Source organism: Alnus glutinosa, chromosome 1, assembly GCF_958979055.1.
Source record: "Alnus glutinosa chromosome 1, dhAlnGlut1.1, whole genome shotgun sequence".
In the NCBI taxonomy this organism is placed as follows: Eukaryota; Viridiplantae; Streptophyta; class Magnoliopsida; order Fagales; family Betulaceae; genus Alnus; species Alnus glutinosa.
Window position 1 is genome coordinate 19,215,357 of NC_084886.1, and position 13,392 is coordinate 19,228,748.

A 13,392-nucleotide genomic window follows, 5' to 3' on the forward strand; every position below is an offset into this window, starting at 1 on the left:
TTAATGGGTTCTATTGGGCCTGAATCTCAGTCTTATCTTTCTCCTTTTGGGTCCAGAGCCCAGGCTTCATTTTCTTCATTTTTAATAAATAATAAATAAACCTCTTTTGGCCCCAATCTTTCAATATCAGACAAAGACCACACAGAGAAAAAGAGAGAGAGATTCTCGGAGAGGTTGAGGAGATGTACTGGTTTTTCCTGTTCTTTTGTCTTTCTCAATTGTTCTTAGTCCTTTTTTCTTTTATTTATCTTAAAAAAAAAAAGCTATTCCTTTCACATTTAAGAGGAAGGAAAATGATAAATATACAACCCCATCACAACTTTGGCACAACCCCCACTCACAATGAGGTGGAGCCCACGTGTATGGGCCCCACCTCATTGTGAGTGGGTTGTGCCAAAGTTGTACAAAGGGGTTGTACCCCAATCATGGTTATTTATCATTTTGAGGACGTACCATGAATAAAACCTGGTATATGACTGCTATATAACTTGGATGGTAGTCCTTGATTTTATTTTATTTTTACTAGTAATGATATAATGGCTGATTTTCAATGCTACATTCATCATCAAGTTGTATGGCAGTCCATTTGGGTTTCCGATTTCAAAACGTATATTTAAAAATAGTGATTTTTAAAAATGCAGTTTATAGGTGCTTGGTAAAATCGTAGTTTAGCCTTTAAAATCGTATGTTTTTAGAAACGCACTCATTTGCCTGAGATTTGAAAATGAAGAATTTTCTACGTTATCAAATCGCAATTTTTTTTAAAAACGCATTCTCAAACCATACATTTTGTTAAAAACATATCTATCCCTCAATATAATGATAAGTCTAAAGATAAGATTAGTTAGTCTAGTGATAAGATTAGTACGTTGTTCAAATTCAAATACTAGATAGCTCAGTTCAATACTAGATAACTTATAGTTCAGATTTACTTCACAAGCGTAACACTTAGATTATAACTCTTAGTCTCTTCTCTTATCACATTGTAATCTCTTAGTTTTTTTGTAACTACTTCTCTATAAATACAAGAGCCTTATTTGATAAGGCATCACAAAGCATAAATTATAGTATCTAGTTTTTATACCTTTTAGGACAATGATTTCCTCCAAAATAATTTACAAAAATAGCATGCATGTGTTTTTTTGCATGTAAGAAGTTCATTTTTTTTAAAACAAAAATTGCAATGACAAAGTTGGAATAAATTTTATTAAAAATACATTTGCTCTTCTAACTTTGCCTTTGAAATTAGAAAAATCATGTGCTTCACACATACCAAAAGACAAACAACATATTTATAGATTGAGTTGGGGGAAGTTTCGCCTACCTAATTTGAAGAAAAACTTGGTCATACATTTTATGTGATTTGATTTAAAATCGTACTTTTAATTTATGAAATCGTAATGCCACTCTATATTTCGTTACATTTTTTTTTTCCTAATTAAATAGCATTAATTACTCTTAGTCAAGAACAAGCATGTGACCTTAATTAATTTACTTTCTAGAAATTAATAAACTAAATTGGCAAAATTTAAGGAGAGGGAAAGGGGGAGAGAGAGAGAGCAAATTTTTTTATTTTATTTTTTGAACAAATGGCATATGCCATCATATATTACGGAATAAAGTCCCAGGGCAAGGACAAAACAAGAGGTTCAAGACTTCTAATACCCTAAGCCAGATAAATCTGACTTGATACAGCAACCAAAACAATACAAAATCGTTACAGGGACAACAATAAGCCATTCTTTACATTTACAGCACAACTCACAAATAGAAGATGACAGATCTAGCACCTAGGCCAACAAATAGTCTAGTAACTTTTCATCATTACAAAGGCAAACTGTGAACAAAACACTTAAAAAAATAAAACGCCCTAAACCAAAAGCACAAATCGGGACCGGCGTCGGGTGGCGCCGGTGACGGCGCGTGTATCACACGTGCCACCACTGGAGACCTCCTCAACAACAGAAATCCACTAGAAGACTTTAGATCCACCGTAAAACCCCCAACCTCGCCTTGGAAGACAAGTAGTGACCCACATACGCCGGTCCAGGTAGAGACTTCCTTGGCGTGTGTAGGCCACACGCCGAGCGTGAAGGACCGACACAGTCGTGGCTGGAGGCTATTGGACTAGAAGAAGCCGACGACCACTATGGTGAGGCGCGTGTCTTGGAAGAAGCCGCCGAAGAGAGCAGATTTGACACCAAAGAATGAAACTCAAACAAAGAAAACCAGGTCAGAGACTCCGTCGGAGAAACACACCAGATAGTCGCTTCACAACCCAAATCCCGTTTAGTCTTCTGTCGGGGAACAACAACCACTACCAGATCTAATTCGGGGGAACAAAAACTCCAAAAACCAAATGGCTGGAAGAAAACAAACACTCTACTGGCACTAGCCAAAGAGGAACAAAAGACCATCCCCAACCGAAAAGGGCAAGGGGGAGGGGGAAAAAACACCTCCGAGGGAGGGAGGCGTGGAACCTCCCCCCGCCACCCGAACAAAACTCTCATAGAGATAGCAAATTGATTACAATAACAAGTTAGAAGTATTTTAAGCTAATTGATTTATAAATCGTTAAATATGGCCAATATTTAAGAGATATGGCATCGATCATAATTCTCAAGTCTCAAGAAAAGTCTATGAGAAAAGTCTATGAGAAAACCGTTAAATGACAAATAAATAAATATATCCGATCCCTTGAACTCCTTATATTAACACTTGGGCCCTTGAAGCACGTATATATATATAGCATTTGCCTTTATTAATTAGCTAATTAATCTGACCTTTAACGTGAGTTGAAAGACAAAACACACGAGCTAGACATGTCTGTTTCTTGACAAAGGCAGATGCAAAATCAAATTAAAGGCCATTAATTGACACCTAAACGCAGCAGTTCAAGCATTTTAGCAAAACGATGAGTTTAGTAGTTAAGACGTCTAATTTCTGGAAAGCTTCATTTCACGTGTGTGGCCCGGCCCCTCTCGATCTCGATCTCTCTTTGTGTTTATCCATTCAGATTCTTACCCATTAGCTAAAGGCCAAAAATCAGAATATATGTGTACGTATAGATCCAGCTTGCTCGATCATCTCACGGCCGGTGAGTTTAATTGGTTTATGCATGCATGGGATTATAGCCCATAATTAATTAGGTCTTCCATGACGGCAACATCAGATTAAAGATTAAAGATTAAAGATTAAACCCGTGAATATTTGGCAGGCAATTAATTCATTTGCAAAAGCGGCCGGTATTTTCCAAATCCAGCGAGACACCCCACTGATGACGGCACCGAACCCGTGAATGGGAAGTTGATGGTATCTTTGACTTTTCCTTTCAATCCACATATTCTCAATTTCCATTTTCATATTTTCTTTTTGGAATAACTTAATTGAAGAAAGAAAGAAAGAAAAAAAGACATTAGATATATAGTACTGGCCGGTGAGGAGTACTAGAGTAGTATCGGTGATATATATATATATGATTCTGCGAGGAAATTATAGTTTCACACGCTTTCTACTATTAATTAGACATAAATTTGGAGGAAAGTCTCAAATTGCAAAAATGAGATAAATCGAAATTGTAAAATAATAATAATAATAATAATAATAATAATAATTAAAAAAAAAAAAGTTGAAAACCAAGGTCTGAAAATCAGAATCAACCAAATTATACAAAGTGCATATATATGATTATTTGATATTTTTCCTATTGTTTGCTATTCATTTTTTTTTTCCACCCCTTTAGTTATTAATGACTAGTTTAGAGTAATTTAGTTTAATTTGGAAATCCATGCTGAAGTACTACAGCTTTTATTATAATCTTTTTACAAATATATATATATGTGGCAGTCCACATGATTAACGTGTGGTACAACACAGGTGAAAAAAATATAACAATGAAATTTGATATATCAGTTTGTGAGTGATTTGTCATAAAAGCGGTAATATATAGTCCAAAAATCAAAGCACTCATTAGTTATTGACATGCATGTGTAAAGTTTCTAAGGCTGTCCCTAAATTTAGATGGCAAAGAGACAACGAGGTATGAGTGTACGTACGTGGGTGATTTACTTTCTTCTTTCCTTGCTTGCTTTGTTCCTTTTCTATTCCTTTTTCTGAACTTTGATACATATGGAGTTGCTTTCATAAATCATAAATGCAAAATATATGGGCCAATCCCTGTAGCAGGAGGGGGAAAAAGAAGAAGATGATGATTAATTGATTAGGAACAAATAGGGCATATATATTTTTATATATATATATAGATTTTTGGGGTTACTAGCTAGTAGTAGTACTAACCACCCTGGCCTGAACTATGGTGGATGGGAAAATATATAGTAAACAGTAAAGTTTGTTGAAAAACAGACATGCACAACGTCGTCCAACAGTTGAAGTGATATATTCTCTTGGCCGGTCACAAGCCGACGGAGGAAGGATTCTGGAACACCGAACACTGTTGTTGAAGAGATGGCTGCTAATAGATTTATCCGCTTTTCCTCTGAAAAAGATGACAACGACGTGTGATTTTCAGGCTTACGTTTCAGTTTTACATTGGCTGATCGATCATCAACTCTTTCATTTTTTTTTTTTTTATTAAAAAAAAATTGATTGTCACTGTAACTGTAGTTTCCATGTGAACTATATATTTTGTTACTTGCTTGCATGTTTTTTCATCTACTCTTACCTTTTTAGCAATGCCAAAAAAAAAATAATAAAATAAAATAATAAAATAAAATAAAATAAAAAATTATGACTTACACATTTTTACCCAAAAACTTTACTCAACTCTCAAACTTTCATTGTTGTTGCAATCACTTTCTAAAGTTTAAAATATTTTTAATCTAGTATATCCAACTTTAAAAGTTTACAACATAATATCCTCCATTCGGTTAGGATTTTATGTTATCTTAATAAAGGACATGAAAAATTCTCAAAATGCCAATGTTTTTTTTATTTTTTATTATTATTATTATTATTTAATCATGGTAATTTTTTAATTTTTACTGGGTTATAAAGGACATTTCACTACTTTATTGTCTGATTTAACCCCAAACTCTAACTGTAAGAGGGACATTGCAAACTTTTTAAAGTTGGATATATTAAATTGAGAATTTTTAAATTTTAAGAGGATGATTGCAAAAGCAATAAAAGTTTTAAAAAATTGTTTTTTTTTTTTGTATTTTTTAGTGTTTCATACAGCCGAAAATAATAGTAAACGAAATCATTTTCAGTTTAATTGGAAAAACCTGTTTAATTTTTTGAAAATGATTTACGCTTTTTAAAATCGTAAATCATTTTTTTGAATTTAAACCTCTCATTCTTGCACGCACGTTTATGAAAATCCACCGCTGGCCATTAGAGTTTGTTGGTAGTCCGAATCTGTCACATAAGGTTGCCGGAATTTGGCTAGTGCCTCACCGGAATCCGGTCACTGTGCGAGTCACTTGTTTGACCAATTTCCTACTTTTTGTATGTATTTTTACACTGTTTTATTTTGTGTGGAGTTTGTAGTTGGGGAGCCCACCTCTTTTTCGGTTTTAGAATTGTCCACTCTCTTTTCCTTTCGGATCAAGAGTGGGAAGAGTCATTCCTTCTGACCATCTTTCTTATTTAATTAAAAAAAAAAAAAGAAAAAAAAGAAAAGAAGATGGACCCTGGCCGAGCAAACACCTGGTAAGAGTATAATTTTTGGTCTTGAAACAACCTTCGCACGTAGATGATTAAATAGATATGATCTTCATAATTTCTAACAATTGAATCTTGCATATTTCTATATATAATAGGATTATTCTGACAGCATATAACAGTGACGTAAATTAAGACTCTTGAAGAGTACTAGAAAGGGAACTCGGGAGAAAATAAAATAATGATTAGGCAAAATAAAAAAAAAAGAATAATTAGGGAAAAAAATGGCCCTTAGTAGCCTAAAGAAAACAGAGACTGAAATTTTATTAATACTGTAAAACTGAACCGAAAAATAACATAGACCATATATATGCTTATATATAGACTTAAGCAAATACTTGAAAAAGATAAAAATACAAAAATAACCCTGACGCTTGGAGATACATTTTGACAAAAGCAAAAATAATCTTCAAATCTTGTTCCCAATTTTTGGAGTAATTATAGAAGTCCCTCATGTGTAATTCTTGTGTCCTTCCAAACATGAGGTGACTTTTTAAAATCAATATTTGATCAAAATTCAATAATAGTCAATCACAAGCTTAATGATGATTTTAAAAGCCACATCATTTTTTGAGGAACAGAAGATAGACTTCTAACATTATTCAAATTCTTACCATTCTTATGCTGATTGTTTCTATCAATATATATTTCAGTACCATTAATTTGGTATTTGACAACTCAGCTATCCGCTTCGTCGTCGTGGTGGTGGTATGTGTTTTTTTTAAGAGTTAAGAACCACTAAATTTTATTGGTCAATTGAATAATTTATTTATTTCACATAAATTAAAGAGAATCCTTGTTTAAATAAAGACGTGTCCAGATGAAAGAGTGAAAATAAGTTTTTTTAAAACAAAGTCGTATTAATTTCTATTGTCTGCTTAATTAATCTTTTCTCTTAGGTTTTTTTCTTTTTCTTTTTCTTTTTTTTAATTATTATTTTTTGGGTCGACCCTTAACCTCGACCTCGAGCCGCTTTCTTGAGTTTCCGGGAATCTCCAAAAATTCGGTAATTAATATAATAAAATAAATAAAACGCGTATAGTTGTGTTTGGGCGTAAAAGGTAGAGGGTTAGCACTCCAAGGGAGATTCGTTAAACCTAACACGAACACAAAGCATTGTTTGATAAGGAAGTAATGGAAGATTAGGAAAGAGAAAAAAAAAGGTTCCCATCAGACAAGTGGGTAACTGAGCCATGTGCGATCATGTGGTGGTTGGCCCTTTGTGGGTCCACTAATCCACTTCTCCAACCCTATTCCTTGAAAATGAAATTACAATATAAACTTTCTCCTAGCGAGTGCTCTCCACGCGATTCACTCACGGGTGAATTACTTATCACAAATTGCTAATAACGAGGGCCATATTCTTCTAAAATTCTTTCAATATTTATGATATTTATATAGCAATTTTAAAAGTTAAATTAATTTTATAATGATTCTTATAGCATTAGTCATGTTTTTATGGACTCAAATTATTAATAATTCGAACAAATATGTACTGTAAATCTTTATTGGACAAATTTTTTTTACAAATCAATTTGTAGAAATTTTTTTAAAATCTACATTTAAAAATAATATGTGTTCTTTAAGCACATAAATGAAAATCACATATTTTTTTATTAATATAATTAAAATAACATAAAATTTTTACATGCTTAAAAAAAAAATATTACTTTTTATAAGTGAGCAGTAAGAAATTTGTGGCCATCTATATATGCACTTGGGGCGTTTCTGGTGGGCTACCATTCTTCTTTCACAACATAAAGCAATCTGTGCGATATAATACAATAGTATTTTATGACTTAGCGTGATTCCCACGCTCCCCACTGCACCAGGACAAATGGGCACATCTTTATTATGATAAAGATAACAAACTTAATTAAATTAATATTATAAATAAAACAAGGGTTCCATGGTCTAAATTCTCTCTGTCCGTCCATTTTCAATCTTCTTCTTCTTCTTGGTTCCTTCCCTCAAATCCTACCATATTCCCTTCCTCTACATCTGTACCCAATACCCATTTCCTCTCTCTCTCTCTCTCTCTCTCTCTCTGGTTGTGTCAGAGCAGATCTAGAGGGTTTTTTTTTTTTTTGTTACCTTTTGTCTTCACAAGCAAGAGGACCCTTTGTGTCAGAAGGAAATCCCAACTTCCAATCCTTATATGGTCATCTGTTTGTCTGTCTTTCATCCCAAAAGGTAATATCTGTCAGAGAGTCGTACTAGGTTTAGGATCTTCTTTGCATGCCACCATGACCACAACAAAGGGTGTAACCCTAAACACAAACTGTCGCAGAATTAAGTTTGCTCGAAGATTCATCACTACCCTCTTGAGAATGAGAAAGACTAGACCCTCTTCCAGCCTGTCTATGGAGGCCGATGTCCGCAAACGCAGTCAGAGAATAAAGATCGCGGCGTATTCGGCCATGGCTCATGCAGTCGGGCCAAGAAGGGCTTGGAGCCGCGCCGTTCTTTTCAAGCTTCGAAGCCGAGCAAGGCACCAGAGTATGATTAGGAGGAGATCCTTCCGTTTACAGAAGAAAAGAGTTGTTAAGAATGATAATATTCCCTCGGGAGAGGTAAGCCAAGCCGACAAGCTTAGACAGCTTGTGCCGGGTGGAAAAGCCATGGATGTGTGCAGCTTGTTAGAGGAGACAGCCCACTATATAAGCTGCCTTGCCACCCAGGTTAAGGTCATGCAAACTATTGCTGATCGCTTTTCTAAATGAGCATCCTTAATCTTTTCTACATATAGACAATGTCAGGGAGGGAACACCAAAAAAAAAAAAAAAAAAAAAAGAAGAAAAAGAAAAAGAAAAAAAGAATAAGGATAGATCATATACAAACCTAAACGTATTTAAAGACTCTTACTCTTTTTCTTTTTTTTTCTTTTTTTTTTTTTTTTGAGGAGGACTCTTCCTTTTCTCTTGATTGTACATAGATAATCCGACTGGTAATGAGGGGACGATGAATAGCCTTTTATATTACGATTATACTCTCTCTCTCTCTCTCTCTCTGTTTGTGTATGCGTGTGTAATTTGTTGTCTGTGGATATGCTTGTTTCGGAGTTACTTTTGGTCTGGAGAGAGTATATATATATATATGTTTCTGTTTCTTATGATATGTAAGTTATTCTTCATAGTACTGTTAAAGTAGCGTTTCAGGTGAAAATATTGAGGTGTGAAAAGAAATGCATGCCCCTGTACACAGACGCGCGTGTCGGGTTTGATCAAGTGTATATGGAACAGTTTAGATGATGTTTATGGTAGGGATACAAGAATTAAGGAACATCATGATCGGTTACTGTTGTGTGTGTTTTTTTTTTTTTTTTTGTCTCTGAGGCTGATGGTATGGAGGTAAGATGTTTAAGCCCCTTGAATATCTCGATACTCTTAGCCAGCTTAAATAGTGGCTCTTCTGTTCACAACGGACCCATCAAGTACTACATATATTAACGTGGTTCTATTTCAAAGTTTCCTGTTGATTTACCTCGTTTTCGTTCTTAGGGTTATCATGCATTCTAAGCTCCCGAAAGTAACTAAATCCTTTTCTCTTTCAATATTTGCGCTAGTCTTTTTACTTTGTTCCATTCGTATATATGTGCAGTCAGTGCAGAGCCACCCCCTAATTAGGCTATCAATACCATGACCACCTATTTGAAGAAAACTCGTTAAAAATCTGAATGCAGGCCGGCCGGCCGGCATATCTCATAAAAGAAATGAGCAACGGAGCTGGCACCGAGTTTATCCAAGAGGAGGATCTGCAAGGTAAGGAGGAGGGTTTGCCGGTGGTGGACTCAACGAGACCATTTCTACACCCAAGTCAGTCTAGTGAAATAATAGGAAATTTTGGAAGGGGTCAATTAGAGATAGCTGAATGAATGCCTTCCTACTCTTTTTATAGCCCTCGTCCCTCGCCCTTCTTTTTTTTCCTGCTAGTAACTTTATTATTGACGTGAAGATTCATTTCTCAAATTTGTTATCGGAGTGTATGGCGTGAGCAGGTCATTAGCTGAGCTGGCAAAGTAGAGAATCAACTGTCAAGAGATGTATTTTGGTAAGGATGCATTTGGGTTCTTGCTAAAGCCGTTTCGGCTGTAGGCTACCGGGCCCTCTAGGCCCTAGTTGTGGGTCCTCGGCTTCTTAATTAGGCCCTTCGGCCATATATAGGCGACTAGGCCTCGTGGTCATTTTTGTGGGTGGCCTTCGAGCAACCCCATCGATAATTAGGCTCTCTAATAGTCTCCTAAGTCCTTTGAATGACTAATTGAGACGATTGTAGTATTCATTAGAAGTATAATTTACAGGCCGCCCATAGGTGGTTAGGCCCTCCAATTTTAGATATCGGTCAACTAAATTCCATTTTCACTTCTAAAATAATTTAGGAAAACAAAAACTTTTACAGAAGTCAGAAGAATAGAACAAAACAAGTAAAACTATTCCCTCTATCGATCTTCCTTTGAGACCGTAAATGGTATGTTTGCTTTGGACAAACGTAAGAATAGCCTGTTACGTTGGAGATATGGTAGGCCAACCGTTTCCCTAATATTGCTAGTAAATTATCATTTTGCCACGTATCGATCATTAATTAGTTGGGCTATATATCTACGAGATCAAATGTCAGTTAATTGGATTAAGTCATTTGACTATATATTATCATCATCATCATTGTCGTCGTCGTCATCAAGATATGGTTCATGTTAATTTTCAAACATAGCTGGTTATGTCAATTGATCAAGTTGACCTTAAGTATATATAGATCGAGAGGATAATTTTGCTGGATTGTATTAGTAGCTTTACAATTGATGAGAAAAATAGGTAGGAACAAAGTCAGTTGATGTGCTATTGATTCCCATTAAAGCTAATTATGGAAGAGTAATCACAACCCTTTGATCTTAATTAATTCATTGAAAACTATAGTTTTAGAGGGTGTTTTAATATTTCTTTTGGTAAAACTTTTTAAATTGTGTATTTTTTTTTTTCTTTTTTGCTGTGATGTGACGTAAAGGTTGAGAGTAATTTTCATTGTTTTATGTTTTGAAACGTCGTTAATTTGGTAATACTTTTCTCTTTACTAAAAGGCAAAAAATTGTCCTAAAAAGCATTGCCAAACGAGCTCCTTGAATGGTAATTGGTTCATTTGTACTCCTAGGCTTATTACAGAATCGAAACTTCTGTTTTTGCCTTCCTAAGCATTAATTTATTAGTCTTAATTATTTGCTTGTTATGCCATTCAAATAGCATTTAGCAGGCATTAAAGAGGACTGTCATTACAAGGTGGGCGTTAATTACAAACTTCTTTCCATTACAAATGGTTTTACGTTTTAAAGGAAATAAAACATATCAGTAAGGGTGTCGGTTAATTTGAGCCTATTTAACTTTTATTGGACCGTTTGGACTGTTTCTGCTTAACGTTGTATATACATATAGGTCAACGGCATTATTTCTAGCTACCTTATACTCTTAAGTAAACATACATTGATGGTCCTTTCTGTCATGTAAATTAAATCAATTACTGTTAGAAAAATATATGGAGTACGTGGAATATAAATTGGGTACCTCTCATACATGCATCGAAAATAAAATTTGAGTGCCTTTAACTCCTGACCAATTCCAGCATTTTCTTCTTCCAGCGGTGGAGTACGCTACTAAAATTTCTAGAATAATACGTATACGTACCCACAAAACAGACAGTCTAAAAGGACTGGAAATTACACACACAGAGAGACTTTCACTCAGTGATCAACACTGAGAAATTCCTCTCTCTTATTGTCTCAACCCATTCAATAGGGGGCTATAATGGCATGGCGTTATGCCTGTAAGATCAAGAGGACAATAACATAAAGTGTTATTTCAATTAATTTTATTTCACTTTTCCATTAATTCAACAGAAGATCTTCCATTTAGAAAATGTCTTCTCAGTCATCTCTTATATATATATTCTGCTTAAGAATCAATTAATATATTCTCTGCAACTTTCTTTTAGTCAAAAGATATAAGAGTCGCTAGCTCTTATGCAACCACCCCCACCCCCTCTTTGAAAAAGAAAAGACGTACCGCTGAAGGTTTCTTTCTACCCGATTTAGTGATTTTCTTCGTAGGCGCCGCGCTATGAGCTAATGGCATGCATTGTCGAAACTTAACAATGTATGACAACCTTGGTATATATGATGTTGAAAGTTTGATAACCTAGGCATAATTTGGAGAAAAGAGAAAGAAACAAAGAAAACTACATTGTGATTATATTGACTTGTACAAAATTATATTATAATGTATGGTCCCCCAAGCCCCCCCAAACACAAAAGGATACAAAAGAAGGAAAGAAAATAATGCTATCTATTTGTTAAGTATTTCATGTATGTTGTTTTTCATTTACATCAAAATCGCCATTTATGTTTTATTACTTTGATTAATTACCACTGGCTTAGTGAATACCATACACAAACACATGTAGGGTTATACATGCGTATGCAAATGCAATTACTGGCCATATCCACATTTGCATCGGCATAATGCGATTATCGCTTTTAGGTATCCGCATTTGCATCTGCATCATGCGATTACTAACCGTATCCGCACGGTTCTTACGGTTATTAAATGCGGTTATTATCCGCTACCTGCATATCAAATAATGAGTTTTTTTGGCCTATTCTAATCTTTTAGGCCTTCTTTGATTCTCTATTAAGACTTATTTTAAACAATTTTAAAAATAGTTGAGGCATGTTTTTAGTGTTTTGGGCCTATTTTAGTGTTTTTTTTTCTTGATTTCACATTTCAACTTAAAAATAACAAAAAATAAAAAATAAAAAAAAATACAAATACCCTTTATATGATGGGTTTATCCAAATATATATATAGTGCAACTTTCATCAGATCTTGACATAAAATGGCTATTTTCTGCTATCCAATAATTACATGCCACATCAGTTTCGTACACTAGAACACATCAAAACACTATAGGCTGAAAACACCCGATCACACCAAATTCATTAAATAAATAAAAAAAAAAAGAAAAAAAAAACTGAAGCTCCCCAACCAGTCAAATCTCGCCGTCAGCCGCACTGCCTCTTCCTCGTCACTGGACGGCCGGTCCTCCAACCATAGAGTTTCTCGACCACCGTCAGGCCTCCAGATCCTCTTCCCCACGACCTCCTGACTTCGTCGACAGAGATCCGGCCTGAGCCTCATCCTCTCCCGGGATCTCTCCCTTTCGCTGGTCATTCTTCCCTCTCGCCTCTCTTGTGTTTTTCGGTGATTAGATCTGGTCGGTGATCACATCTGGTCTGGTGATTTGGGGCTCTCGGCATTCTGGTTCAACCGGAGATGGTGAACGACAATGTGGTCGGGGTCGAACCCGGGTCGGTCACATGGTGGCGCGGCTTCCACCTGGGCTACGCCAGGTTTGGTTGTCTAGGTCAGGTCGGTGGTCGGAGCTGGGTTTCCGGCGTGAAGACGCCCATCTCTCAACCTCGATCTCTTCATTTCATTGCAAAGAAATTGGGTGTTTTGCATCTATTTGATTTTTTTGCTTCAAGCTTACATGTCAACTTCTCATTGACAGGCAAAAAAAGCTTAGTTTTTACCACGACCGAATTGAAGTTATCCCCTATATATATATATACAAATATACAAATTACATAGTGTGGCTGTTCAATTGTAAATCCAAATACATTGCAAATCTAGAGAACATAAAAAAAATAAAAATAAAAATTCAAAA

At 35.3% G+C, this 13,392-nt stretch overlaps 1 protein-coding gene across 1 annotated transcript; it reads left to right on the forward strand.

Annotated features, from left to right (window-relative positions):
- The first annotated feature begins 7,599 nt into the window (after nt 1-7,599).
- Nucleotides 7,600-8,671, forward strand: LOC133876255 (transcription factor IBH1). The gene has a single exon (XM_062314539.1). It carries the CDS (start codon nt 7,929-7,931, stop codon nt 8,403-8,405), a length of 477 nt encoding a protein of 158 aa, XP_062170523.1. The 5' UTR covers nt 7,600-7,928; the 3' UTR covers nt 8,406-8,671.
- The last annotated feature ends 4,721 nt before the right edge of the window (nt 8,672-13,392 follow it).

Bases quoted from the DNA above. Each gene is read 5' to 3' on its own strand.
- LOC133876255 (XM_062314539.1), top strand. From the start codon at position 7,929: ATGACCACAACAAAGGGTGTAACCCTAAACACAAACTGTCGCAGAATT.